The sequence below is a fragment of the Ornithorhynchus anatinus genome, chromosome 8, assembly GCF_004115215.2.
Source record: "Ornithorhynchus anatinus isolate Pmale09 chromosome 8, mOrnAna1.pri.v4, whole genome shotgun sequence".
NCBI lineage: Eukaryota > Metazoa > Chordata > Mammalia > Monotremata > Ornithorhynchidae > Ornithorhynchus > Ornithorhynchus anatinus.
In genome coordinates, this window is record NC_041735.1 from 5,974,556 (window position 1) to 6,002,382 (window position 27,827).

Consider the following 27,827-nt stretch of genomic DNA (forward strand, 5'->3'; position numbering starts at 1 on the left):
CTATCCTCTATTTAGCTTGGGAGCCTCCTGAGAGCCAGGGCCTGGCTTTTTAACCTGATTTTCAGGCATGTTCACTAGTGTCTATTGCATTTTAAGTGCTCAGTAAATGTTAGCACAATGTTAGTAACAATAAATAATAATAATAACAACTGTCCCGCACTTTTAGCTACAAATAATATAAACAGTGTGGTCTAGTGGAAAGAGCGCAGGCCTGGGATTTAGTTAGAGGACCTCCGTTCTAATCCCGGCTCTGCCGCTTGACAGCTGTGTGACCTTGGGCCAGTCACTTCACTTCTCCATGCCTCAGTTACCTCATTTGTAAAATAAGGATTAAAACTGAGATCCAATCTGTTTATCTTGTATCTAACCCAGTACTTAGTACAGTGCCTGACGCGTAGTAAGCATTTAACAAATAGCATAAAAAAATTTGTGAATTTAGTCATTTAATTATAGCATAGAAGACTTACTACCTGATAAAACTGATACAACTTTATTGCCAATACGGAAAAACTTAAATTCCATTTCAGCAGAATCATTAAGGAAAAAAATTTCTAGAACAAGAAGCACAGTACATATAAATGGAATGTATTTTTATTAGTACAAATCATCTAGTAATTCAATTTTTATTTAACATTGCCTTTGTATTTGTGCTGAGCATTTTGTCAGCATTTCATAGCAGGGTATTTAGAGCTTCAGATGTTATCAACTTTAAACCACATAAATACATGACATTAACACAATTTCAACAGACAGGCACTTCATGAGGACATTGAGAATTCAGGAAAAAAATAGAACAATCGTGTGACTGTGGAAGATCAGTCATTCAACTCGTAGTATTGAGAGCCTATTGATTAATTCCCAGTACCCCAAGTCGCATCAGCCTAACAGCGCTTTTGGTTTTTTTTAGTGATAATAGTAGGCGTGGTGTGTGAAAAGTGTCAAGCACTGTGATAAGCGTGGTGTTCACAGTCTAAAGTGCCCCACACTAGTTGCTGTGTAAACACATTCGGGTGTATTATAACACGGAGTTGCAGTCTTGCAGGACCTCGCGTTAAGGAGAGTTCACACAGTAGTACTCACCTTATCCAAGGCCGAGGGGAAAAACAGGTATGGATTTTGCCTACTTTTATAGACATTTAATTTTATTCATTCCTTCAGTCGTATTTTTTGAGCGCTGACTGTGTGCAGAGCACTGTACTAAGCCACTTGTAAGCGCATTTTCATTCTGCCCCTCTGACCACAATGCTCTACTGTCTCTCCATTTATCATTGTGCTTGTCTTTTATAATGTTTATTTTTATTGTTTTGTCTGCCCTTATGTAATTGCGACCAGCACCCTCTCCTTCCTTGACTGTGAGCACTTTGGGGGGCCAAGACTTGTGTGTAATTCTCAAATATGTATTTTTTTCCTACAGATTAGTACAGTGCTTTACACACAGTAGACACTTAGGCATTACAGTTATTAATTTTAGATTAATTCATTCATTCAGTTGTGTTTGTTGAGCGCTAACATGGGCAGAACACTGTCGTAAGCGCTTGGAAAAGCACAGTACAACGAGTTTACAGTCTAGAGGGAGACAGGCTCTGATGTAATGTACTCTCCCAAGTGCTAAGTAATCAATCTGCACACAATAAGCGTTCAATAAATAACACTGATGATGAGATCAGCCTGCCTCCAGGGCGGGTTCCATAGCTGACTGCTATGATACGCGAGGTCACAGGTTTGCAGCGCTGTGCACACAGTACGTGCTCAATAAATACCACTGATGATATCAGTGAATGAATGATATTTACTGAGTCCTTCTACGTGCCAGGCACTGTTCTAAGCGCCGGGGTTTTTAAATTGTATTTATTAAACGCTTACTCTGTGCCAGACAGTTCTAAGCGCTGGGGTTTTAATAATATTAATCGCTTAGTGCAGTGCTTTACACACAGGAAGCGCTCAATAAATACGATTGAATTAGAGAAGCAGCGTGATTCAGTGGAAAGAGCTCAATCCAGGCTCTGCCACTTGTCAGCTGTGTGACTTTGGGCAATTCACTTCACTTCTCTGTGCCTCAGTTACCTCATCTGGAAAATGGGGATTAACTGTGAGCCTCACGTGGGACAACCTGATGACCCTGTACTACCCCAGCGCTTAGAAAAGTGCTCTGCACATAGTAAGCGCTTAACAAATACCAACATTAGTATTATTAATTAAGCCCTTACTTTGTGTTAGGCACTGTTCTAAGAGACGGGTTTTTTTCAGTGGGATTTTTTTAAACGTTCACTATGTGCCAGACACTGTTTGAAACGCTGAGGTTTTTTTAATGGTATTTATTGAGCGCTTACTATGTGCCAGGCACTGTTCTAAGCGCTGGGACTTTTTATGATATTTATTAAGCTCTTACTTTGTGCCAGACACTGTTCTAAGAGCTGGGGAGGTGGTTAAGGGGATTTTATTAAGCGTTCACTAGGTGCCAGGCACTGTTCTAAACGCTGGGGCTTTTTTATGGTATTTATTAAGCGCTTATTTTGTGCCAGGGACTGTTCTAAGAGCTGGGGGGTTTTTTTAACGGGATTTTATTAAAAGTTCACTAGGTGCCAGGCACTGTTCTAAACGCTGGGGCTTTTTATGGTATTTATTAGGGGCTTATTTTGTGCCAGGGACTGTTCTAAGAGCTGGGGGGGGGGTTAAACGGGATTTTATTAAGCGTTCACTAGGTGCCAGGCACTGTTCTAAACGCTGGGGCTTTTCTATGGTATTTATTAAGCGCTTATTTTGTGCCGGGGACTGTTCTAAGAGCTGGGGAGGTGGTTAAGGGGATTTTATTAAGCGTTCACTAGGAGCCAGGCACTGTTCTAAACGCTGGGGCTTTTTTATGGTATTTATTAAGCGCTTATTTTGTGCCGGGGACTATTCTAAGAGCTGGGGAGGTGGTTAAGGGGATTTTATTAAGCGTTCACTAGGAGCCAGGCACTGTTCTAAACGCTGGGGCTTTTTTATAGTATTTATTAAGCGCTTATTTTGTGCCAGGGACTGTTCTAAGAGCTGGGGTTTTTTTTTAACGGGATTTTATTAAGCGTTCACTAGGTGCCAGGCACTGTTCTAAACGCTGGGGCTTTTTTTATGGTATTTATTAAGCGCTTATTTTGTGCCGGGGACTGTTCTAAGAGCCGGGTTTTTTTTAACGGGATTTTATTAAGCGTTCACTAGGTGCCAGGCACTGTTCTAAACGCTGGGGTGGTTACAAAAGGAAAGTGGAGGTGGATTGATGGAACCCCATGCCCCATGGGGCAGAGGCCGGGGTACTCGGTCCACCGTGGGGGCTCTGGCAAGCGTGTGAAATACACGACGCCAGGCACGGGGAGCCTGGGGTGTTTGGACGCCTTGCAGGGGGAAGGAGCCGGATTCGAACCCGCGCAGCGCCTCTCGCTCCACGAAAGGCGAAGACGTTGCTGCTGCGCTACAGAGGCACAATTAGCAAGCCCTTCCCGGACACAGCCTGAGTTGAGAATTTGGGGCTTTAAATAATACTACTAATACATTCGATAATATTTATTGAGCGCTTACTATGGACAGAGCACTGTACTAAACGCTTGGAATGGACAATTCGGCCACGGATAGAAACCATCCCTGCCCCGTGACGGGCTCACGGTCTCATCGGGGGAGACAGACGGACAAGAATAAGACAATATCATCACGATAAATAGATCAAGGGGATGGACACCTCATTAACAAAATTAATAGGGTAATAAAAATATATACAAATGAGCAGAGGGCTGAGGGGAAGGGAGAGGGGGAGGAGCGGAGGGAAAGGGGGCGCAGAGAGGAACCAGAGGGAAAAGGGGAAGCTCAATCTGGGAAGGCCTCTTGGAAGAGGTGAACTCTCAGGAGGGCTTAATAATGGCATTTGTTAAGCGCTTACTATGTGCCAAGCACTGTTCTAAGCGTTGGGGTAGATACAAGGTCATCAGGTTGTCCCACGTGGGGCTTAGTCTTCCTTCCCACCCTACAGATGAGGTCCCTGAGGCCCAGAGAAGTGAAGTGACTTGCCCAAAGTCACCCAGCTGACAAGTGCGGGATTAGAACCCACGACCTCTGACTCTCAAGCCCGGGCTTCACTTTTTTTCTCCCTTTTCTCAGGTTTTGTTTTTTTTTTAAAGGAGCCACTCGGAGGTTTCTCTCTTTCCCCTTTCCTTTTTTTAAAATCTGATTTCACAGCACTTCGCTGCCGGGGAGGGAGGAGAAGAGAAGAACTTATCATAAGTAAGGGAATGTGTGCTAATTCTGCCGTATTACGCTCTCCCAAGTGCTTAATACAGTGCTCTGCACACGGTAAGCGCTCAATAAATACCATTCATTGACTGGCCTTCCCAGACTAAGCCCCACTTTTCCTCACTTCCCACTCCCTTCTGCCTCTCCCTGACTTGCTCCCTTTGCTCATCCCCCCTCTCCAGCCACACAGCATTTATATTCATATTTATGATTTTATTCATTTGTATTGATGTCTGTCTCCATCCCCCCCCACCCCCTAGAATGTGAGCACGTTGTGGGCAGGGACTATCACTGTTGATTGTTGTATTGCGCTTTCCCAAGCGCTTAGTACAGTGCCCTGCACACAGTAAGCGCTCAATAAATACTATTGAATGAATGAATGAATATATTGCACATGCAGAAAGGCCCGAGAGCCAGGGTCTGGCGCCCCCTGGTGTCTCATGTGACAACTGGCAACCCGAGGCCTAAGAAGTGACACCCAAAAAGACATTTCATCCGTCCATTATTTATAATAATAACAATGTTGGTATTTGTTAAGCGCTTACTATGTGCCAAGCACTGTTCTAAACGCTGGGGTAGAGACAAGGTCATCAGGTTGTCCCACGAAGGGCTCACAGTCTTCATCCCCATTGTACAGATGAGGTAACTGAGGCCCAAAGGAGTGATGTGACTTGCCAACGTCCCACAGCAGACAAGTGGCGGAGTCCGGATTAGAATCCACCACCTCTGACTCCAAAACCCGAGCTCTTTCCACTAAGCCACGCTGCTGCTTCATTTATTGAACGCTTACTGTGCGCAGAGCAGTGCAATAATAATAATGTTGGTATTTGTTAAGCGATTACTGTGTGCAGAGCACTGTTCTAAGCGCTGGGGTAATAATAAGGTTAGTATTTGTTAAGCGCTTACTATGTGCAGAGCAGTTTTAAACCCTGGGGTAGATACAGGGTAATCAGGTGGTCCCACGTGAGGCTCACAGTCTTAACCCCCATTTTACAGATGAGGGAACTGAGGCACAGAGAAGTGAAGTGACTTGCCCACAGTCACACAGCTGACAAGTGGCAGAGCCAGGATTCGAACCCATGACTTCTGACTCCCCAGCCCGGGCTCTTTCCACTGAGCTATGCTGCTTCAATGTATTAATGTATACTGCTTCAGTGTACTAAGCGCTTGGGAGAGTACAATGTAACATAATAGATATATTCCTTGCCCACAGTGAGCTGACAGTCTGGGGGGGGGGGAGACAGACATAAAGAGAAATAAATTCATTCAACTTGTATTTATTGAGTGCTTACACTGTGCAAAACAGTGTACTAAGCACTTCGGAGAGTACATATAACATTATAACAGATTCATTCCCTGCCCACAACGAGCTGACAGTCTAGAGGGGGAGACAGACATGAAGAGAAATAAATGCATTCATTTAAATGAATTTATTGGGTGCTTACTGTGTGCAAAGAACTGTACTAAGCTCTTGGGAGAGTATACTATATCAACAGACACATCTCTGCCCAGAGTGAGCTCACAGTCTGGTGTGGGGGAGGGGAGAGACAGACATGAATATAAACAAATAAATAAATTACAGGTATATGCATATGTGCTGTGGGGATGGGAGGGCGGATGAATGAAGGAGTAAGTAAGAGCGGCGCAGGAGGGAGTGGGAGGAGGGTTTAATCCAGGAAGGCTTCTTGGAGGAGATGGGCCTTGAATAAGGAAGAGAGGACGTAGAAAGGAAAGTCCTCTTGGAGGAGAGGGCTTTAGAAGCCCTCGGTGGGGAGGAGGAGGAAAGGAGATAATCCTCCCAGTTTTACATTTAAAAATTTAAAGGTAATCCAAAGTGTTAAGGGAAGAATATGATTTTTAAGTTTAGGAAAAGAAATCTTGTGTAAACCAACCAGACAAGGTGGTGCCCGCTGCTTTGCTAGTTTTATTATGATTCATACTCTTTTGTTTTTGCAGTGAATCAATGGTATTTACTGAGTGCTTACTGTGTGCAGGACGCTGAACTGAGCTCTTGGGAGAGTGCAATATGACAAAATTAGCCGACACGTTCCCTGCCCGTAATGAGTTTATCTTCATCTGTACACACTTAGAGAAGAGGAAGGAAATGCATGTATTTCTTTGGGAATATTTGTTAATTACCGATTTCCTACCAAGCCTTTAAGTATATAATTGTTCAACACCTCTCTGGGGAATGTGTGCTGTTTTATTTCTGTTTAACGGAGAAACTTGTCTGCTTCCTTTCTCTCTTGCTTTTTCACAGTATTTCCATCCATCAGTGAATTATATTGAGTGCTTACTGCCTACAGAGCTCTGAAATAAGGGCTAGGGAGAGTGTATTCCTATGTCCATGGATGACAGCTTTTGCTTAAGTTCAATTGATTTTCAAAATATGCGTGAACAAGGTCAGACTGGTTCCAAATTTATTACCTAAATCACCTTAGTTGGTATGAAAGTACAAGGGCAATGAGTTTAAATCAATTGATATTTATTGAACCCTGTTTGCAGAGGAGCAGTATGGTCGAATGGACAGAGCACAGGCCTGACAGTAAGAAGGACCTGGGTTCTTTTTTATTAAGCTATTTAAGTGCCTATTATGTCTATTAAGTGCTTATTATGTGTCAATCACCATTCTGTGAGCTCAGGTAGGTACAAGTTAATTAGGTCAGGCACAGGTCCTGTTCCACATGGGGCTCAGAATCTAAGTATTCATTCAGTAGTATTTATTGAGTGTTTACTATGTGCAGAGCACTAAGCGCTTGGAATGTACAATTCTAAGTAGGAGGGAGAACAGTCAGTCAACCAGTTGCATTTATTGAACGCCTACTGTGTGCAGAGCACTGTGTCCCCGATTTACAGTTGAGGAAACTGAAGCAGAGAGAAGTCATTTGCTTTAGGTCACACAGCAGTCAGGTGGTGGAGCTAGGATTAGAACCCAAGTCCTCCTGACTCCCGTTGTGGGCAGGGATTGTCTCTATTTGTTGCAGAATTGTACTTTCCAAGCCCTTAGTACAGTGCTCTGCACACAGTAAGCGCTCAAGAGATACTATTAAATGAGTGAATGACTCCCTTGGGGAGGAAATTGGAAATCTGGGACCAAAAAAAAGTGATATTTGTCAAGTGCTTACTATGTGTGGATCAGTGGGATTGCCTCTTTATTGCTGTATTGTACTTGCCAAGTGCTTAGTACAGTGCTGTGCACATAGTAAACACTCAGTAAATACGATTGAATGAATGAATGAGTGAATGAATGAGCACTGGGATGGACACAAGCTAACATAAAAGTCACAGTCTTAATCCCCATTTGACAGATGAGGGAACTGAGGCCCAGAGAAGTGAAGTGACTTGTCCCAAGCTCCCATGGCAGACAAGTGGCAGAGCCAGGACTAGAACCCAGGTCTTCTGACACTTCTTTCCTACAAGGGCAGCCCTCAAAGCAGGAACGTCCACCAGAATTGTTGCCGAAGTGTCCATTCCAAGCGCTTAGTACAGTGCTCTGCACATAGTAAGCACTCAATAAAGACGATTGAATGAACAATGAATGAAAGAATGATTCCGGCGTTCACCCGATTTAATACACAAGCTCACTACAGCCCCATCTCAAAATAAACCTATTTATTCTTTCCAAATCTGCTCTCGGCTCCGGCCGTCAACTCCTTTGAAACAGGTGGTCTGGGCGATTCAGTGGGGCACAGTCATTTTATTTTTTTACCCAATCATGGATCTCTTTCGTCCCCTGAGGCGGACATCATCCAGCTTCTTGAGCACGGGGCCGGATTTCTTGGAAGTGGCCGCGTAACTCTTTAGGAGGGCTTCGAACACAGCCTCGGTGTGAGGGTGGGTGCTAAGGAAGGCTTTCTCCAGGACATAGAGGTCCACCCCTTTATCTTCGGGAAGGGCCGATATAAAACTCAGTCCAAAGTCAATGAGCACCAGGTTCAGCCGTTCAGACGGAGGGCGCAAAAGCATGTTGGAGGTGGTGAGGTCTCCGTGGATAACGTCCTCGTCGTGCATCTCCGCCAGAACCTTCCCTATCACCCCCGCTAAGGGGACGAGGCTCCCGGGACCGGCTTCGGCCTGAGAGGCGGCTCTAACATAGTCCCGGACGGACACGGACCCTTCGATGTCCTCCAGGTACAGGCGGTTGGCCGCGTGGTCGACGAAGAACACCACCGGTGTAGCGATCCCTGCCAAGAGACACACGGGGGTTTGTTAGAGGGACAGTTCCCTTGGCCTGTATATTTCCCAACTTTTTTAAATATGGTAATAATAATAGTAATGATGGCATTTAAGTGCTTCCTATAGGCACTGTACTAAGCACTGGGGGTAGACACAAGCTAATCAGGTTGGACACAGTCCCTGTCCCATGTGGGGCTCACAGTCTTAATCCCCATTTTGCAGGTGAGGGAACTGAGGCCCGGAGAAGTGACTGACCCAAGGTCACACAGCAGACAAGGGGCGCAGCCAGGATTAGAACCCAGACTAAGCTCCCCTTTTTCTCAACTCCCCCATCCACCTCACCCCAACTCGCTCCCTTTTTTCTAACCCCCGCCCCACAGCAACTGTGTATAGATGTACCTATCTATAATTCTCTTTATTTATATTAATGCCTGTTTTGCCTGCTCTGATGTGTATATATCTCTAATTCTATTTATTTCTATTGATGCTATTAATAATGATGGCATTTGTTAAGTGCTTAAGCGCTGGGGAGGATACAAGGTGATCAGGTTGTCCCACGTGGGGCTCAAAGTCTTAATGCCTATTTTACAGATGAGGTGACTGAGGCCCAGGGAGGTGATTTGCCCATAGTCTCACAGCTGACAAGTGGGGGAGCCAAGATTAGAACCCATGACCTCTAGCGCTTGTTCTGGTTAGAACGCTATCTGGAGGTCCGGGGAAACACGCAAAGAGGCGTTGTAAGCGTTGGCCTTAAAGATATTTTCTTAGAATTATAGAAAAATCCGACCATCTCAGCCCCAGTTCATTAATTCGAGAAGCAGCGTGGTTTAGTGGAAGGAGCCCGGGTTTAGGAGTCAGAGGTCGTGGGTTCTAATCCTGACTCCGCCACCTGTCAGCAGGGTGACTTTGGGCAAGTCATTTCTCAATTTCTCAGTTCCCTCATCTGTAAAATGGGGACTAAGACTGTGAGCCTCATGTGGCTCAGCCTGATTACCCTGCATCTACCCCAGCGCTTGGAACAGTGCTTGGCACATAGTAAGCTCTTAACAAATATTAACATTATTATTATTATTACTTGTCAGGTGTGACTTGGGGCAAGTCACTTCCCTTCTCTGGGCCTCAGTTACCTCATCTGTAAAATGGGGATGAAGACTGTGCGTGGCTCCGTGGAAAGAGCCCGGGCTCTGGAGGTCATGGGTTCAAATCCCGGCTCTGCCACTTGTCAGCTGTGTGACTGTGGGCAAGTCACTTCACTTCTCTGTGCCTCAGTTACTTCATCTGTAAAATGGGGATGAAGAATGTGAGCCCTACGGGGGACAACCTGATCACCTTGTATCTACCCCAGCATTGAGAACAGTGCTCTGCACATAGTAAGCGCTTAGCTAATACCAATATTGTTATTATAATGCTTGGCACATAGTAAGTGCTTAAGAAATGCCATCATTATTATTAGTATGGGGTGGGATGAGGTGGGATGGGGGCGGATGAGGTGGGATGAGGTGGGATGGGGGCGGATGAGGTGGGATGAGGTGGGATGGGGGCGGATGAGGTGGGATAAGGTGGGATGGAGGTGGATGCGATCGGATGGAGGCGGATGGGGTAGGATGGGGGCGGATGAGGTGGGATGGAGGCGGATGCGGGCGGATGGAGGCGGATGCGGGCGGATGGGGGCGGATGCCGTCCTCACCGGCTCTGCGGCAGCGCAGCAAGGCCCGGGCCTCCTGCGCCGTGCGGCGGCGGCTCAGCCGCTCCTCCAGCGCCGGGTGCCGGTAGCCCTTGGGCAAGCGCTCCTTCACCACCACCGCCCGGCCCAGGAAGCGGCCTCGGGACACCAGCGCCTCGGCGCCGCGCTGCACCGGCTCCAGGGACCCCCACAGAGCCCCATCGCGCCCTTCCTCCCGCGCCGCCATCGGCCTGCCCTCAAGCCGCTCGGCCATCTCCGCCGCTTTTCGGCCACTCCCGTCGCTCTTCGGCCCTCTTCGGTAGCTCCGCTCGGCCGTCGCCGTCGCTCTTCGGCCGCTCGGCTCACGCTCGGGAATCTCCGTCGCTTTCCGGCGCTCCTCGGCAGCGCGGGCTCGGAGAGCTCCGCCCCTCTCCGGCTCGCCTCGGAAACTGGTGTTCGGCAATCTCCGCCACTCTCCGGCTCGGGGTCGGCACTCTCATGTCACGTTCGGCATTCATTCATTCACTCTTGCATTCATTCATTCATTCGTATTTATTGAGCGCATACTGTTTAATAATGTTGGTATTTGTTAAGCGCTTACTATGTGCAGAGCACTGTTCTAAGCGCTGGGGTAGATACAGGGTCATCAGCTTGTCCCACATGAGGCTCACAGTTAATCCCCATTTTACAGATGAGGCAACTGAGGCACAGAGAAGTGAAGTGACTTGCCCACAGTCACACAGCTGACAAGTGGCAGAGCTGGGATTAGAACCCATGACCTCTGACTCCCAAGCCCGGGCTCTTTGCACTGGGCCATGCTGCTTCTCTGAAGTTAAGTGACTTGCCCACAGTCACACAGCTGATAAGTGGCAGAGCCGGGATTCGAACCCATCAAATATGTTCCCTGCCCACAGTGAGTTTATGGTCTAGAGGGGGAGACAGACATTAATATAAATAAAGAAATTACGGATATGTATCTAAGTGTTGTGGGGCTGAGGGTCGGGGGTGAATAAAGGGAGTAAATCAGGGAGGGGAAGGAAAGGAAATGAGGGCTTAGTCAGGGAAGGCCTCCTGGCAGAGATGTGCCCTCAGTAGGGCTCAGTAGGGGTGGGGGAGAGTAACTGTCTGTTGGATTTGGGGAGAGAGGGCCTTCCAGGCCAGAGGAAGGACGCGGGCCAGAGGTCAGAGGTGAGATAGACGATAATAATGTTGGTATTTGTTAAGCGCTTACTATGTGCAGAGCACTGTTCTAAGTGCTGGGGTAGACACAGGGGAATCAGGTTGTCCCACGTGGGGCTCGTGACGAGATGGAGATACAGTGAGTAGGTTGGCATTAGAGAAGCCAAGTGTGCTGAGTGAATTGTAGGAGAAGGACAGCAAAATGAGGTAGGAGGGAGCCAGGCAATACTATTATTTTTAGCTCTAATTGGCACCAGAATCGCTGAGATGGTAGTTGGTGGGTTATGGTCTAGGAAGACGATGTTCTCCCGTGCCTCCTTTTCTCCGACTCTGTGGATGGAAGTATAAAGCAAACCCTTATAGGAGGAGTTCAGAGACACTGGGTCTACATTTTTTCCAGGAAACCTAAAACCTAGTTTGAGCTATACTCCCTAGATTCCGTCTTCTTTTCTTTTTCCATTTGGTCCAGGACCCAGGTATTAGACTAAACTAAGCTTTGTTTCAGTCATCCGTCAGGCAGGACTGAATCAAAGCCAAAACCTAGTGGGATAAATGTCTACTCAGGTCCTTGCGGGCTGGTGTCTACTAACTCAATTGTACTGTCGTCTTCCAAGTGCAGTGTTTGGCTCACAGTAAACACTCAATAAATACCACTGATTAATTGATTAGGCAGTCTTCTCCAGGAGAGGGGATTCCACCCTACCCTCAGAATCAATCAATGGTATTTATTGAGCGTTTATCATGTGCACAACTGCAGCATGGAATAGTGGATGTATCTATTGATGTCTGTCTCCCCCCCCTCTAGACGGTGAGCTCATCGTAGGCAGGGATTGTCACTGTTTACTGTTGTATTGTACTCTCCCAAGTGCTTAGTACAGTGCTCTGCACACAGTAAGCGCGTAATAAATACGATTGAATGAATCAAGCCCCGGCCTGGAAGTCAGAAGGTCATGGGTTCTAATCCCGACTCCACCACTTATCTGCTGTGTCGCCTTGGGCAAGGCATTTTACTGCTCTGGGTCTCAGTTACCTCATCTGTAAAATGGGGATTGAGACTGTGAGCCCCACATGGGTCAGGGACTACATCTCAATTTGCTTATATCCATCCCAGCCCTTAGTTCAGTGCCTGGCACCTAGTAAGCGCTTAACAAATACCATAATTATAATTATGATATTGTAGGAGTATGTGATTTTTTCCCCACCTTTCCTCGGGAGTTGAAGCTTCCTTAGAATACACCACCTCTGATTACCCGTTTTTTTCCTACATTCATTAATTAGCATGATGATTAATATCAGTGAAACCGTTGCCGTGGCTACTGAAGGCATCTGATGGTGCCGAACCCTTCTGATCATAATCCTTTGAAAACCTGTTTTCATGTTGTATTGATTTTTATCTGTCTTCCTCTGGGTTAAGGCAGACTTTGATGCTGTGGTGACTTGATGTGGTGTTTTGAAAGACCCATTTTAAACATAGTCCTGTATTTTGGGTGCACTTCCATCACGAGAGCTGGGATGAAAATTGCGGTCTCCTAGCTTCTGTTCTCAATAACTGAGGAATTTGTTAAGCGCTAACTATGTGCCAAACGCATTCTAGACACTGAGATAATCAGGTCTGGCACAATTTGGAAGCAGCATCAGAAGTCAGACGGACAAGCGCTTAGTACAGTGCTCTGCACACAGTAGGAGCTCAAAAAATATGATTGAATGAATTGAGACCTTGGGAGTCAGAAGGACCAGGGTTCTAATCCTGGCTCTGACTCTTATCTGCTGTGGGACCTTGGGTGAGTCGCTTCACTTCTCTGTGCCTTGGTTATCTCATCTGTAAAATGGAGATTTAGACTGAGCCTCATGTCGGACATGAACTGTGCCCAACCTGAAAGCTTGTAGCTACCTCCCGCACTCGGTACGGCCCCTGGTACATAGTAAACTCTTAACCAATACCAAAAAAGAAATAACAAAGTTGGTAATCCTTGTCTTTAACTCACATTGGTATTATAACCCAGGTCCTCCAGCCTCGACCTCTTACCTGCTCTCCGATCTCAGATTTCGGTTCCTGGATTTTTTTTTAACAGCATTTGTTAAGTGCTTACTATGTGTCAAACACTGTTCTAAGAGCTGGGGTAGGTACATGTTAATCAAATAGGACAGAATCCTTGTCCCATGTGGGGCTCACAGTCTAAATAGGAGAGAGAACAGGTATTCAATCCCCATTTTACAGCTGAGGAAACTGAGGCAGGGAGATTAAGTGCTTTGTCCAAGGTCGCACAGCAAGGAATTGGCAGAGCCGGGATTAGAACCCAGGTCCTCCAACTCCAAGGTCAATGCTCCTTCCACTAGGCCACGCTGCTTCCTGAATATCCCGATGATATTCCCGAAACTGCCCAAAATGGTGGATTTGAGATCTGGATCAGGTCTGAATTTCCCAGCCAATACAGCAAATTGGGTCAATCCCTCTCTAAAAGCTTTTAGCTTGATTTCCATATTCCTGAATAGGAATATATATACATGTCTATAATTTTATTTATTTGTGTTGATGTCCGTCTCCCCGGCTCTAGACTGTAATTCCGCTGTGGGCAGGGAATGTGACTGTTTATTGCTGAATTGTACTCTCCCAAGCGCTTAATACAGTAAACTTTCAATAAATAGGATCGAATGGACTACATTGATTTAGTTAAAATCAACTTAGTTTACCTAAAATAAGTTACTTCCACCTTCCTCTCCCAAAGTGAGTTCCCCAGTCTAGGTCTCAATCTACAGTATTTGTTGAGCACTTACTGGGTGCTGAGACACTGTACTAAGTGCTTGATAGAGCACCGTACAACAGAGTTAGGAGACGTGTTCCCAGCCCACAAGGAGTTTACCACCTAGAGGGGGAGAGAGACAAAGGAGCGACGATAGTTCCCACCCTAAGAGTTAATATAGTGCTCTACACACAGTAAACGCCCCCCAAAATGCCACCGATTGATGGTTGGTTGAGCAGTGTGACTGTTGGCTTGTTGTGCGACCTTGGGCAAATCACTTAACCTCTCTGGGCCTCATCTGTAAAATGGGGATAAGATAGTAATAATAATGACGGTATTTGTTAAGCGCTTACTATGTGCCGGGCACTGTACTAAATGCTGGAGTGGGTACAAACAAATGGAAAAATACCTGTTCTCCTTTTAGACAGTGAGACCCGTGTGGGGCAGAGCAGGTGTCCGATCTGATTATCTTGTCTTTATTACAGTGGCTGGCACATAGTAAGTGCTAATAACTCCACGATGGGAATTACCGCCTGGTCAGAGAATGCCCCTGGGCGTTGCTTCTGGGCACTGTGTCTGCTCACAAAACAGCATGGGGAAGTGGAGGGAGCATGGGCCTGGGAGTCAGAGGATCATGGATTCTAATCCTGGCTCTGCCACTTCTCTGCTGTGTGACCTTGCGTGAGTCACTTCACTGCTCTGGGCCTCAGTGACCTCATCTGTAAAATGGGGATTGAGACTCTGAGCCCCACATGAGACGGGGACTGTGCCCAACTCAATTTGCTTGTATCCACCCCAGCACTTAGTACAGAGCCTGGCACATGGTAAGTGCTTAACAAATACTATCATTATTATTATTATCCTCCCCTCCCAGGGCCGAGGGCCTGGAGCTCCTTGCAGGGAGGGATTGGAGAGGGAGCCGACTGGGGAGGTGGGGGTCCCCAGGTTCTGGAGTGCAGAGGCTGTCTGAGGTTCTCAGGGACCCCAAGACCTCCCCCTCTCCCACCTCCCACAGTCAAACCCCACAAAGGCTCCCTTGCTGTGTTCCTCTCTGGCCAAAGGCAGCAGAGAACAGGGGCCGTGTTGTGGGAGGGGAGTATGGATTTGCACCCTTTATTTGTCCCCCACCCCCTCAGCCCCACGTCACTTATGTATATATCCTTTTTGGGAAGCAGCGTGGTTCCGTGGAAAGAGCCCGGGCTCGGGAGTCAGAGGTCATGGCTTCGAATCCCGGCCCTGCCACTTGTCAGCTGTGTGACTGTGGGCGAGTCACTTCACTTCTCTGTGCCTCAGTTGCCTCATCTGTAAATGGAGATGAAGACTGTGAGCCTCACGTGGGACAACCTGATTACCCTGTATCTCCCAGCGCTTAGAACAGTGCTCTGCACATAGTAAACGCTCAACAAATACCAACATTATTTATTTATAGTAAAGTCTGTCTCCCTCTCTAGACTCGCTGTGGTCAGGGAACCTGTCTACCAACTCTGTTATCGTGTACTCTCCCAAGCATTTAGTACAGTGCTCAGTAGATGCTCAATAAGTACCACTGATTGGAGTAAGTCATTCATTCATTCAATCGTATTTATTGAGAGTTTACTATATGCAGAGCACTCTACTAAGTCGCCCTTGCTCTTGGATTTGCACCCTTTCTAATAATAATAACCATACTAATGGTATTTGTTAAACGCTCACTATGTGCCAAGCACTGTTCTCAACGCTGGGGTAGTTACAAGGTTATCTGATTGTCCCACGTGGGGCTCACAGTCTTAATCCCCATTTTCAGATGAGGTCACTGAGGCCCAGAGAGGTGAAGTGACTTGCCCAAAGCCACACACCTGACAAGTGGCGGACCGAGATTAGAACCCACGACCTCTGACTCCCAAGCCCGGGCTCTTTCCGCTGAACCACACTGCTTCTCATTTATTTCTATTCATGTCTGTCTCCCCCACGCAGACCGTGAGCTCGTCGTGGGCAGGGAATGGCACTCTTTATTGTTCTATTTGCGTCTCCCAAGCGCTCAGTACAGTGCGTTGCACACAGCAAGCGCGCAATAAATACCACTGACTGATGTGTCACCCTTGCCCTTGGATTTGCGCTCTTTATTCACCCCCTCCCCTCCACCCCGAGCCCCATTCGTTCACTCAATCGTATTTATTAAGCGCTCACTGCGTGCAGAGCCTCCCAAGCGCTTAGTACAGTGTCCTGCCAACGTGGCACAGCGCGACGCGGCCCAGCGCCCGGGCGCAGGGAAGAGGCGGTGCCGGAAAGTTTTTCCCGACCGGTTGCGGTGGCTTTAGGGATGCGCTCCTCCCTCTCTCCTCCTTTTTCCTCCTCCTCTGTGCATTCCTTCCTCCTTTCTCTTTTCCTTGCGCCCCCAACTTTTCCCAGATCCCGGAGCGCGCCCCGGGAAGCTTGGCTGGTCCTGGCTGGCTCACCATGGGTAAGTGACCCGGGGAAACCCTGGGAAGAAAGGAAGGAAAGTCCCGCCCCCTCTCTCCCCGCCTCACCCCCCATCCCGTCCCAAGCCCCGGGAATTCCCGCTATCCCTGCCTCGGCTCCGGGAGAGGGAGGGAAAATCCCAATTTCTCGCTCTCTGGCCTGGACGGTTGAGTCCGCTGGAAATGTCCAGCTCCTCCCGCCCTTCCTCTCTCCAGTCTCCCCCGACAGCCTCAAGGAGAGCCCCCCCAGTCTGCCTCGGCCAGGATCCCCCCCTTTCCTACTCTTCCAGTCTCCTCTTCCCACTCCCTAGTCTGTCTCTCCCTGGATCCCTCTCTTCCTCTTCCCCTTCTTCCCCCTAGTCTGTCTGTGCCTGGATCCCCCTCTTCCTCTTCCCCTCTTTCCCCTAGTCTGTCTCTCCCTGGAACCCCCCCTTTCCTCCTTCCCCTCTCCTCCTCCCCCTAGTCAGTCTCTCCCTGGATCCCCCCTTAATCCCTCTCCCAGTCCTCCTTCCCCTCCCCAGATCCCCAGTTTCAGGGAGAACCCCTTCCTCTCCTCCTCCCAGTCTCCTCCTTCTACCCCTAGTCTGTGTCTCCCTGGATTCTCCTCTTCCTCTACTTCTTTTTCCCCCAATCTGTCTCTCCCTCGATCCCCCCCTTTCCTCCTTCTCCCTAGTTTGTCTGTGCCTAGACCCCCTCTTTTCTCCTTCCCATCTGCCTGGATCCCCCTCCCCTCCTTCCCTACTCAGTCTCTCCCTGGATCCCCCCTTAATCCCTCTCCCAGTCATCCTTCCCCTCCCCAGATCCCCAGCTTCAGGGAGAACCCCTTCCTCTCCTTCCCCCAGTCTCCTCCTCCTACCCCCTAGTCTGTCTCTCCCTGGATCTCCCTCTTCCTAATCCCCTCTTCCTCCTAGTCAATCTCTGCTTGGATCCCCCCGCCCTTTCTTCCTTCCCTTCTCTTCCTTCCCCCAGTCAGTCTCTCCTTAGATCCCCCCTTTCCTCCTTCCCCTCTTCCTGGACCGCCCCCCGTTTTCCCTTCCCCTACTCCCCCTACTCAGTCTCTCCTTGGATCCCCGTAATCCCTCTCCCGCTCCTCCTTCTTCTCCTCAGATCCCCAGCCTCAGGGTTTAGTGGAAAGAGCTCAGGCTTGAGAGTCAAAGGACCTGGGTCCTAATCCCAGCTTCACCACTCATCTGCTGTGTGACCTTGGCCAAGTCACTTCACTTCTCTGTCCCTGTTACCTCATCTGTAAAATGGGGATTAAGACTGTGAGCCCCACGTGGGATAACCCAATTAACTTCTATCTACCCCAGTGCTTAGAATAGTGCTTGGCACATAGCACTTAACAGATACCATTATTATTATTACTCCAATGCTTAGCATAGTGCCTGGCACATAGCAAGTGCTTAACAAATACCATTATTATTATTGCTATTATTATTATTCCCCTCCTCCCCTCAGTCAGTCTTTGCCTGGATCCCCCCCTTACCGTCTCTCCCAGTTCTCTTTCCCCTTCCCTCTTGCCCCCTAGTCAGTCTCTGCCTGGATCCCCCTTCCTTCCTTCCTTCCTTCCTCCTCCCCTTCCCCTACCACCCCCAGTTCATTCATTCAATCAATCGTATTTTATTGATCTCCACATCGATCCCCCCTTTCCTCCTCTCCCACCTGTCGTCCTCCTACTCCCTTCCCACCCCTAGTCAGTCTCTACCTGGATCCCCCCTCTTCCTCCTCCCCTCCTCCTCCTACCCCCAGTCATCTCTGCCGGGATTCCCCCCTTTCCTCCTCTCCCAATAAACAGGCATTTCCTGTTATTCCAGGGGATTGCGGTAAACTATCTGTAACTGTCATTTATTCATTTATAGTATTGTTTGTCTCCCCCTCTAGACTGTAAGATCCTTGGAAGCAGGGACTATGTCTGTTATATTGTTGTATTGTACACTCCCAAGCGCTTAGTATAGTGCTCTGCACTCGGTAAGCACTCAATAAATATCATTGACTGACTGACTGACGGTCCTCCTCCAGCGCTCTAGTCAGTCTCTGCCTGTATCCCCCTTTTCCCCTCTCCCCATCCTCCTTTCCCTCCCCAGCCCCCCGACTTCAGGGAGCACCCCTTCCCCTCCTGCCCCCTCCCCAGCTCCGGCCTCCTTCTCCGGGAAATATTCCCTTTAAGTCAGATTTCCAAGAATTCAGTCCCCGGACTCTATTATATTGTACTCCCCCAAGCACTTAGTAAGTGCTCGGTAATAACACTGATTAATAGTCTAGTTGAAAAAATTGCCCACTGTGACTTTCAGCAACAATATTGCTAATTAACACAAGCCTGCCTGTTGTAGCTTCAGATAAATCGGACAGTCTTGGTAATGAGAAGCAACATGGCCTAATGGAAAGAAAGCGGGCTTGGGAGTCAGAGGATGTGGCTTCTAATCCCGGCTCTGCCACTTGCCCACTTTGTGACCCTGGGCAAGTCACCTCACTTCTCTGAGCCACAGTTACCTCGTCTACCAAATGGGGATTCAATACCTGTTCTACCTCCTACTTTAGATTGTGAGCCCCTTGTGTGCTCACACACAGTTGTCCAGCTGATTGGCTTGTATCAACCCCAGGGCTTAGGACAGCACAGGGAATGTGCCCATTTATCGATCAGTTGTACTCTCCCAAGTGCTCAGCACAGTGTTCGGCACCCAGTAAGTGCTCAATAAATACGATCGACTGACTGCCTGGTTCATAGCTCTCTAGACTGTAAGCTCACTGAGGATGGGAAATGTGCCTGTTTATTGTTATATTGTACTCTCCCACGTGCTTACTGCAGTGCTCTGCACACAGTAAGCTCTCAATAAATATGATTGAATTGAATGATTGAATTAATTAACAAATACCATAAAAAAGTTCTGTAGGAATAGGTGGCCTTTGAGGAGGGATTTGAACATAATAATAATAATGATGATGGTATTTAAGTGTTTATTATATGCCACGCACTGTTCTAAGCACCAGGGTGGTTACAAGCAAATCAAGTTGGACACAGTCCCTGTCCCATGTGGAGCTCACAATCTCAGTCCCCATTTTCCAGATGAGGGAATTGAGGCCCAGAGAAGTGAAGTGACTTGACCAAGATCACACAGCAGACAATTGGCTGCTCTCCCCCACTTCGAAGCCTTATTGAAGGGACATCTCCTTCAAGAAGCCTTCCCTGCCTAAGCCCTCCTCTCCTCTTCTCCCACTCCCTTCTGTGCCCCTCTTACTTGCCCCTCATTCATCTTCCCTCCCATCCCCACAACACTCTGTGTGACTTTGGGCAAGTCACTTAACTTCTCTATGCCTCAGTTACCTCATCTGTAAATGGGGATTAAGACTGTAAGCCCCACGTGGGACAACCTGATCACCTTGAATCTACCCCGGCGCTTAGAACGGTGCTTGGCACAAATTAAGACCTTAACAAATACCATTATTATTATTATTACATGTCTATTATTTATCTATTTATTTACATTAATGTCCGTCTCCCCCCTCTAGACTGTGAGCTCATTGTGGGCGAGTATGTGACTGTTGTTATATTGTGCTCTCCCAAGCGCTTAGTACAGTAAGTGCTCAATACACTTACAGAGCACTTACAGAGTGCTCAATAAATACGATTGAATGAAATGAATGAATGAAAGTGGCGGAGCCGGGATTAGAACCCCTGACCTTCCGACTCCCAGGCCCGAGTCAACATGAGGCGAGAGGTGGCCCGTCTGATTTTTGCCTTCCAGAAGTCGCCCCGTGGGTGATCCTGCCGGCCGCCGTGTCCCTGCTGGGCGGGATGTCATTCGGCTACGCTCTGGCCGTCATCTCCGGGGCCCTCCTGCAGCTGCAGCTCACCTTCGGCCTCGGCTGCTTTGAGCAGGAAGTTCTGGTGGGGGTCTTGCTCCTGGGGGCTCTGGCGGCCTCCCTCGTCGGGGGCGTCCTCATCGACCGGGCCGGGCGTAAGAGAGCCATCCTGCTCGGCAACCTGGTGTTCCTGGCAGGGAGCCTGGCTCTGACGCTGGCCGGCTCGCTGGGCTGGGTGGTCCTGGGCCGGGGGGCGGTGGGCTTCGCCGTCTCCCTGTCCTCCACGGCCTGCTGCATCTACGTCTCCGAGCTGGTGGGGCCCGGGCAGCGGGGCCGGCTGGTCTCCCTGTACGAGACGGGCATCACCGCCGGCATCCTGCTCTCCTACGCCCTGAACTACGCGCTGGCGGACGTCGACGAGGGCTGGAGGCACATGTTCGGCTGGGCGGTCGCCCCGGGCCTACTGCAGACCGTCTGCCTCCTGTTCCTCCCCCCGAGCCCGGCTCGGGCCCGGCCGGGGGCCGAGGGCCTCTTGCCCCTGGGGTCTCCCCGCGGGGACGGAGAGGAGGAAGAGGAGGAGGCCACCCGCTATTCCTTCCTGGACCTGTTCAGGGCCCGAGGCAACATGAGGCGCCGGACGCTGGTGGGCCTGGGCCTGGTCCTGTCCCAGCAGCTGACGGGACAGCCCAACGTCCTCTACTACGCCTCCACCGTCTTCCGCTCCGTAGGCTTCCGGGGAGGCTCTTCGGCCACCCTGGCTTCGGTGGGGCTGGGGGCGGTCAAGGCGGTCTCCACTCTGGCGGCCATAGGCCTGGTGGACCGAGCGGGCCGCAGGGCGCTGCTGATGGCCGGCTGCGCGGCGATGGCCCTCTCGGTCGGTGGCATCGGCCTCGTGGGCTTTGCCGTCTCGATGGACACCCTCCAGGGCTGCCGGGAACCGGTTCGGGCCAACGCCTCCACGTGGGTAGGTTCCGGCCAGCCGGCCCTCCCCGTCAGCCCGGGGGTCGGCAAGAGCTGGGGGGACCCCGGTCCCCCCTCCGCCGGGCCGTCGGCCTCTGGGGGACATCCAGCCCATCTCATCCAGCTCCCCACTGACAGACCGGAGGTGACCGCCTCGTCCCCCCCTGTTTCTCTCGGACGTCCTCCCCCTTCAGAGCACAGACTCCTGAACTGGATGGCCCTGATCTTCATGATGGCGTTTGTCAGTGCTTTTTCCGTCGGATTTGGACCGAGTAAGTATCGGCCTTCTCTCTGCCATCCCAGCCTCAGGCGCCCCCTTCCCTCCAAAAGACCCCACATCAGTCGGCGGTTTCATCGACACCGGATGTATCCCGCTCTCCTCAGTCTCCTCTGAGAGAATCGGTCGAGAGTTCGCTTTCCTCAGCTAAATGTAATAGGTTTATCGCTTTCCTCAGCTAGCTGTTTTTATTTGTTCATTTGTTTGTTTATGGTATCTGTTAAGGGCTTACTGTGTGCCAGGCACTGTGCTAAGTGCTGGGATAGATAGAAGCTGATCAGATTGGACACAGTCCCTGGCCCACATGGGGTTCACAGTCTTAATCCCCCCTTTTCAGATGAGGCACAGAGAAGTGAAGTGACTTGCCTAAGGTCACATGGCAGATAAGCGAGAAGCCTTCCCACACTAAGCCCCCTCTTTCTTCTTCTCCTACTCCCTTCTGCATCACCTTGACTTGCTCCTTGTGTTCTTCCTTCCCCACCCCCCCCAGCCCCACAACACTTATGGTCATATCTGTCATTTATTTATTTGTATTGATGTCTGTCTCTGCCCCTTCTAGACTGCAAACTCGTTGTGGACAGGGAATGTGTCTGTTTATTGTAGTATTGTACTCTCCCAAGCGTTTAGTACAGTGCTCTGCACACAATAAGTACTCAATACATACTACTGAATGAATGAATGAAAGAATGAAGTGTTGAAGATAGGATGGTTTGACTGGTTCTGGTCACTGAACTCCTAGCAAAGCCGTTGGTTTGAACAGAAACCACATGTGAAGACCCATCCGAGATTTTTACTGAAAGGCCATGCTGAAAATCCAGTTCCATTTAGGTCTCTAGCTCCATAACTACTTTCGTGACGGGTACAAGAAGTCTGGGGTTTGGTTAAGAACAGCCTGGTCTGAATGCAAGGAGGCGGTCTCCGGGATCACTTCTGGTCTGAAGAGCCTGGGATTCTATAAAATGTATCCAAGATCGAGCCCTGCCGTAGTCCGGTAGATAAAGTGCTGCAGTGGGAATCGGGAGGCCTAGGTTCTAGCCCCGATTCGGCCCACAACGGGATGCGGTGGGAAGAACCCACGTGAACCCTTTTCCATGTGTTGCACCCCTGCCTCCAGGTCCCAGTGGGAAAGTGACAGGCAGAGACGAGGGAGGCCAAGGGACACCCAGCATATCAGTAGCATGGGACGAATTCTCAATCCTGGAACCTCTTCCTGCCCTACCTGAGAAGAGATTGCATCATCTTCATTAGAGAAGCAACATGGCCTAGTGGATAGAGTACAGGCCCGGGAGTCACAAGGACCTGGGTTCTAATCCTGGCTCTGCCACTTATCTGCAGTGTGACCTTGGACAGTCACTTCGCTTCTTTGGGCTTCAGATATCTCATCTGTAAAATGGGGATAAAGACAGTAAGCCCCATGCGGGACAAGGTCCAACCTGATAACCTCATATCTAGCCCAGTGCTTAGTACAGTGCCTGTCACTTAGTAAGCATTTAGCAAATACCACAATTATTATTATTCATGAAACTGGGAAAACCTGGGTTCTGGGGCTGGATCTGACCTCCCTCTTCTTTTGCAAACTTTAAATAGTTTCTTCTCCATCCTAATTATCATGGTATTTAGTAAGTGCTTACTGGGTGCCAATCACTGTGCTGAGTGCTAGGGTAGGCACAAGATAACCAGATTGGACATAGGCCCTGTCCTACATGGAGCTCACAGTCTGAGGGAGAACAGGTATTTTATCCCCATTTTAGAGATGAAGCGCAGAAAAGCTAACTGGTTCTCTCTGCTCGTTGTGGGCAGGGAATGTGTCTGTTTATTGTTGTATTGTACTCTCCCAAGTACTTAGTATAGTGTTCTGCACACAGTAAGCACATGATAAATATGATTAAAATACGAAATCTGCCCAGAATCACCCAGCAGGTTCATGGTGGTGCTGGGATTAGAACCCACATCTCCTGACTCCTACTCCTGGGCTCCTTCTACCAATCCACCTGCTTCCTGTCGTTTTCCTTCAGGAAGTGTATACTATTATCACTAGTAGTAATAATAACATCATCAATGACAATAAAGGTTAACAAATGCTTAATGCATTAACAACACAGCAAACATGATTATTAATAATGAACCAAAATCGATAATAATGACAATAATAGTGTCATGCATTTATTATACGCCAAGCACTGTATTAAGCACTGTGGTAAATGAACAATAATCAGAATCGATCCAGTCTGTCCCACAGGTGGCTCACGGTCTGAGGAGGGAGAAGAGGCGTTTTGCTTCCGTTTTACAGAGGAGGAAACTGAGGCCCAGAGAAGTTAAAGGGCTGTCCAAGGTCACTCGGCAGACAAGCGGCAGAGCTGGAATTAGGACCGAGGTCTCTTTATTCTCATCCCGCTGCTCAATCCTCTTGACCCCACCACTTTTCTGTTTAGCAGCAGTTTCACAATGCTGAGGAGCTGGTGCCAAGTGGCTCCTTAAGTCCCCTTTGCCCCCTAATCCTGGTTCTCCCGATTTCTCTTTCAGTGACCTGGGTGGTCCTCAGTGAGATCTACCCTGCTGCAATAAGGGGAAGAGCTTTTGCCTTTTGCAACAGTTTTAATTGGGCGGCCAACCTGCTGATCAGCCTCTCGTTCCTGGATCTGATAGGTGAGCCCAGTTCTTACTTCTTGTGCTTAACCGTGCATTTTAGAAGCAACGTGGCGTAGTGGATAGAGCATGGGAGTCAGAAGGTCATGGATTCTAATCCCGGCTCTGCCGCTTGTCTGCTCTGTGACTGTGGGCAGGTCGCTTCACTTCTTTGGGCCTCAGTGACCTCATCTGTCACATGGGGATTAAGACTGTGAGCCCCATGTGGGACAGGGACTGTGTCCAACTAAATACCCTGTATCTACCCCAGCGCTTAGAATAAGAATTATGGTATTTGTTAAACTCTTACTATGTGCCGAGCACTGTTCTAAGCACTGGGGCAAGTACAAGGAAATCAGGTTGTCCCACGTGGGGCTCACAATCTTAACCCCCATTTTACAGATGAGGTAACAGGCCCAGAGAAGTTAAGTGACTCCAAGTCACACAGCTGACAAGTAGCGGAGCCGGGATTGGAATCCACGACCTCTGACTCCCAAGCCCATGCTCTTATCACTAAGCCAACAGTGCCTGGCACATAGTAAGTGCTTAACAAATACCATCACCATCATCATCATATTCTCCAGGGGTTCTAAGCCAGCTCCCGGAAGGTGGGGTTGCAGGGAGGGGAGACCAGGGGCAGATTTTGGTGGGGGGATTCAGCCGTATTAATTACTATTTTTACCTGTTACCTTTGACTCACCTTGTGTGCCTGGGAGACAGATAATAATAATGATAATGTTGGTATTTGTTAAACGCTTACTATGTGCAGAGCACTGTTCTAAGCACTGGGGTAGATACAGGGTAATCAGGTTGTCCCACGTGAGGCTCACGGTTAATCCCTATTTTACAGATGAGGGAACTGAGGCACCGAGAAGTTAAGTGACTTGCCCACAGTCACACAGCTGACAAGTGTCCGAGCCGGGATTCGAACCCATGACCTCTGACTCCCAAGTTCGGGCTCTTTCCACTCAGCCACACGATCCCCTTCTGCTTTCTGGACTGTCATTTCCCCACAGGCATGCTGGGGAATCAATCAATCTATTGTATTTATTGAGCACTTAACTGTGTGCAGAGCAATGTACTAAGCACTTGGGAGAATACAGTGGTGGTATATATTAAGTGCAGTCTACACACCAAAGCTTGTGCTAAGTGCTGGGGTAGATCTGAGGTAATCAGATCGGATAATTACCTGATCCCTAGACTCCAAGTCTAGGAGGGAGGGAGAACAGGAGCAGCGTGGCTCTGTGGAAAGAGCCTGGCCTTGGGAGTCAGAAGTCGTGGGTTCTAATAACAGCTCCGTGACTTGTCAGCTGTATGACTTTGGGTAAGTCACTTAACTTCTCTGTGCCTCAGTTACCTCATCTGTAAAATGGGGATTAAGACTGTCAGGCCCACGTGGGACCACCTGATAACCTTGTATCTATCCCAGCGCTTAGAACCGTGCTTGGCACATAGCACTTAGCAAATATCATTATTATTATTTTTCCCTGCCCATAATGGGCATAATGGAAACAGTATCAGTTTACGCTCGTTCCCACCGAGATATTCAGCTTGGAAACCTCATGTCTGGGAAGAAATCAGCTTCTTCCTGACCTGTGCCCACAAAAGAAGGGGAGGGAAGGGAAAAAGATGCTGGGGGATCTGGGTGCCCACCCCGGGCCCTCGGCCCCGTTGTTTCCTTAGGAGCCATCGGCCTGTCCTGGACGTTTCTGCTCTACGGCCTAGCAGCGGTGATGGCCCTGGGGTTTATTTATTTCTGCATCCCGGAGACCAAAGGCCAGTCTCTGGAGGAAATAGACCAGCAGTTCTGCACGAAACGGTATGTGCGGTGGACAGAGTCACAGCTGGGGAGGGGATGGTCAGAATGCAGGGCGGATTTGAAAACCGGACAGCACATAGGATCCAAGTCCTTCTGCCTCAGGGTTCCTCCCACGTCATGAGTGATAAAGCCGTCTTTTTTTTTTAAAAAAATGGCATTTGTTAAGGGCTTGCTACAAGGGAAGTTCTAGGAGGGTTTCAGTTGAGACTCCATGGTGGGTCGAGCCACAGGGGAACTTCTAGAATTTCCTTCGAGACTCTGGTGAATTGGAATCTCAGAGACACTTTTAAGGGAGTCTCCACTGAGGTTCTCCGGTGAATAGTTCGGAGCCACAAGGGAATTTCTAGAAGAGTCCCGGTTGACACTCTGTGGTCAGTCAGAGCCACGAGGGAACTTGTAGGAGAATCTCCATTGAGACTTTGGTGATTTGGAGCCACAGAGGAACTTTTAAGGGAATCTCCTTTGAGACTCAAGATTTGGTTGGTCAGAGCCACAGAGGAAGGTCTAGGAGAATCTCCGGGAGATTCCATGGTGAATTGGAGCCACAGGGGAACTTCTAGAATATCCAGGAGACTCCATGGTGAATTGGAACCACTTCTAAGGGAGTTTTGGAGGGTCTGTCGGAGCCATAAGGGAAGTTCTAGGAGAGTCTCAATTGACACTCTTTGGGAGGTCTGAGCCATGGGGTCCACTGTAGCTCCCCTGGACTTTCAATCCAACCTACAGTCCCGGGGCTGATCCGCTGCCTCCCGGACCTCCAGGTGGGAGGGAAGAGCAGCCGGAAGCCGGCCAGCCAGCAGTCTCCGGTACTGGCGTACCCACCGTCTCAGAGAAGGCCGGACCTGAGAAGCCGGAGGGAGCAAGAGGACCCGCAGATCGGTTCTTGCCAGAGGAAGGGTCAACCCGGACAGAGGGGAGGTGATGAGGGGCCGCGGGAAAGCCAGCGGGACCCCCTGACCCAATCCCATCCTTATCGTCAGGTTCTTGACGGGAGAGCCAATCTGCAGCTGGTACGGCAGTCGACGAGGCCCAGCCAGGGCCCGCTACCATAGGATGGAGCCCTCCGGGATCTCCTGAGGCGACCGGGCTCAGAACAGCGGGGCAGAGAGCCTCACCTTCCAGAATTTGGCTTTGAAGACGTCGAAGGCTCGCCATGGCTCTTGTCTGCCGTGACGGGCGCTGAAAAAGTGCTGCAAGCTCAATCGAGGACCACGAGCCCAGGAGGGGAGCCCCATCCCAGCCTCACCTTTCGGGTAGATGCCTCCGAGTGGAGCAGCTCTGGGAGTGCCGGCCTCAGCATTCCACTCCTCTGGAAATTCTCCCCACAAAGCCACACACGCTCTGCCTCAGTTTCCCCCTTTGCCATTCTTGGAGGCCAGAACGAGTCATCCCGGGGAGTCGATACTGTGATCTTTATTTCTGAAAGAGTAGAGACTGGCATCTACTGTTTCAGACTCAAAATGAATATGAAAATTATGTATACATCTTTAAATTTTATATTATATATTATTTATTTTTTATTAATGTCTGTCTCCCCCACTAGACTCTAAGCTTGTTACAGCCAGGGAATATGTCTGCTAATTCTGTTGTACTCTCCCAAGAGTTTAGAACAGTCCTCTGCACATAATAAATGTTCAGTATATACCATTGATTGATTGATATAGCAATGTATTTATTAATGCATTAATGTGGTTATATCACTCACCTCTAATTGATTGAGTACACACTTTTGGTTTATTTTGGTAAAAATAGGGTATCCAACCTGGGTTCAGAAACCAGGATGGCCTAATGGATAGAGCACTGGCCCGGGAGCCAGAAGGACGTGGGTTCTAATCTCGGCTCTGCCCCTTGTCTTGCTGTGTGACCTTGGGCAAGTCACTTCATTTCTCTG

At 49.1% G+C, this 27,827-nt stretch overlaps 2 protein-coding genes across 2 annotated transcripts; one reads left to right on the forward strand and one right to left on the reverse strand.

The window, feature by feature from the left end:
* Nucleotides 1-7,807: 7,807 nt before the first annotated feature.
* Nucleotides 7,808-10,483, reverse strand: TP53RK (TP53 regulating kinase). The gene is made up of 2 exons (XM_029070159.1): nt 10,121-10,483; nt 7,808-8,441 (listed from the first exon to the last, which is right to left on the reverse strand). Exons 1-2 carry the CDS (start codon nt 10,368-10,370, stop codon nt 7,963-7,965), a joined length of 729 nt encoding a protein of 242 aa, XP_028925992.1. The 5' UTR covers nt 10,371-10,483; the 3' UTR covers nt 7,808-7,962.
* A 5,969-nt stretch (nt 10,484-16,452) lies between these two features.
* Nucleotides 16,453-27,462, forward strand: SLC2A10 (solute carrier family 2 member 10). The gene is made up of 5 exons (XM_029070887.2): nt 16,453-16,456; nt 20,198-21,487; nt 24,016-24,138; nt 25,801-25,936; nt 26,917-27,462. The coding sequence occupies exons 1-5, from the start codon at nt 16,453-16,455 to the stop codon at nt 27,011-27,013; spliced, it is 1,650 nt and encodes a 549-aa protein (XP_028926720.1). The 3' UTR covers nt 27,014-27,462.
* The last annotated feature ends 365 nt before the right edge of the window (nt 27,463-27,827 follow it).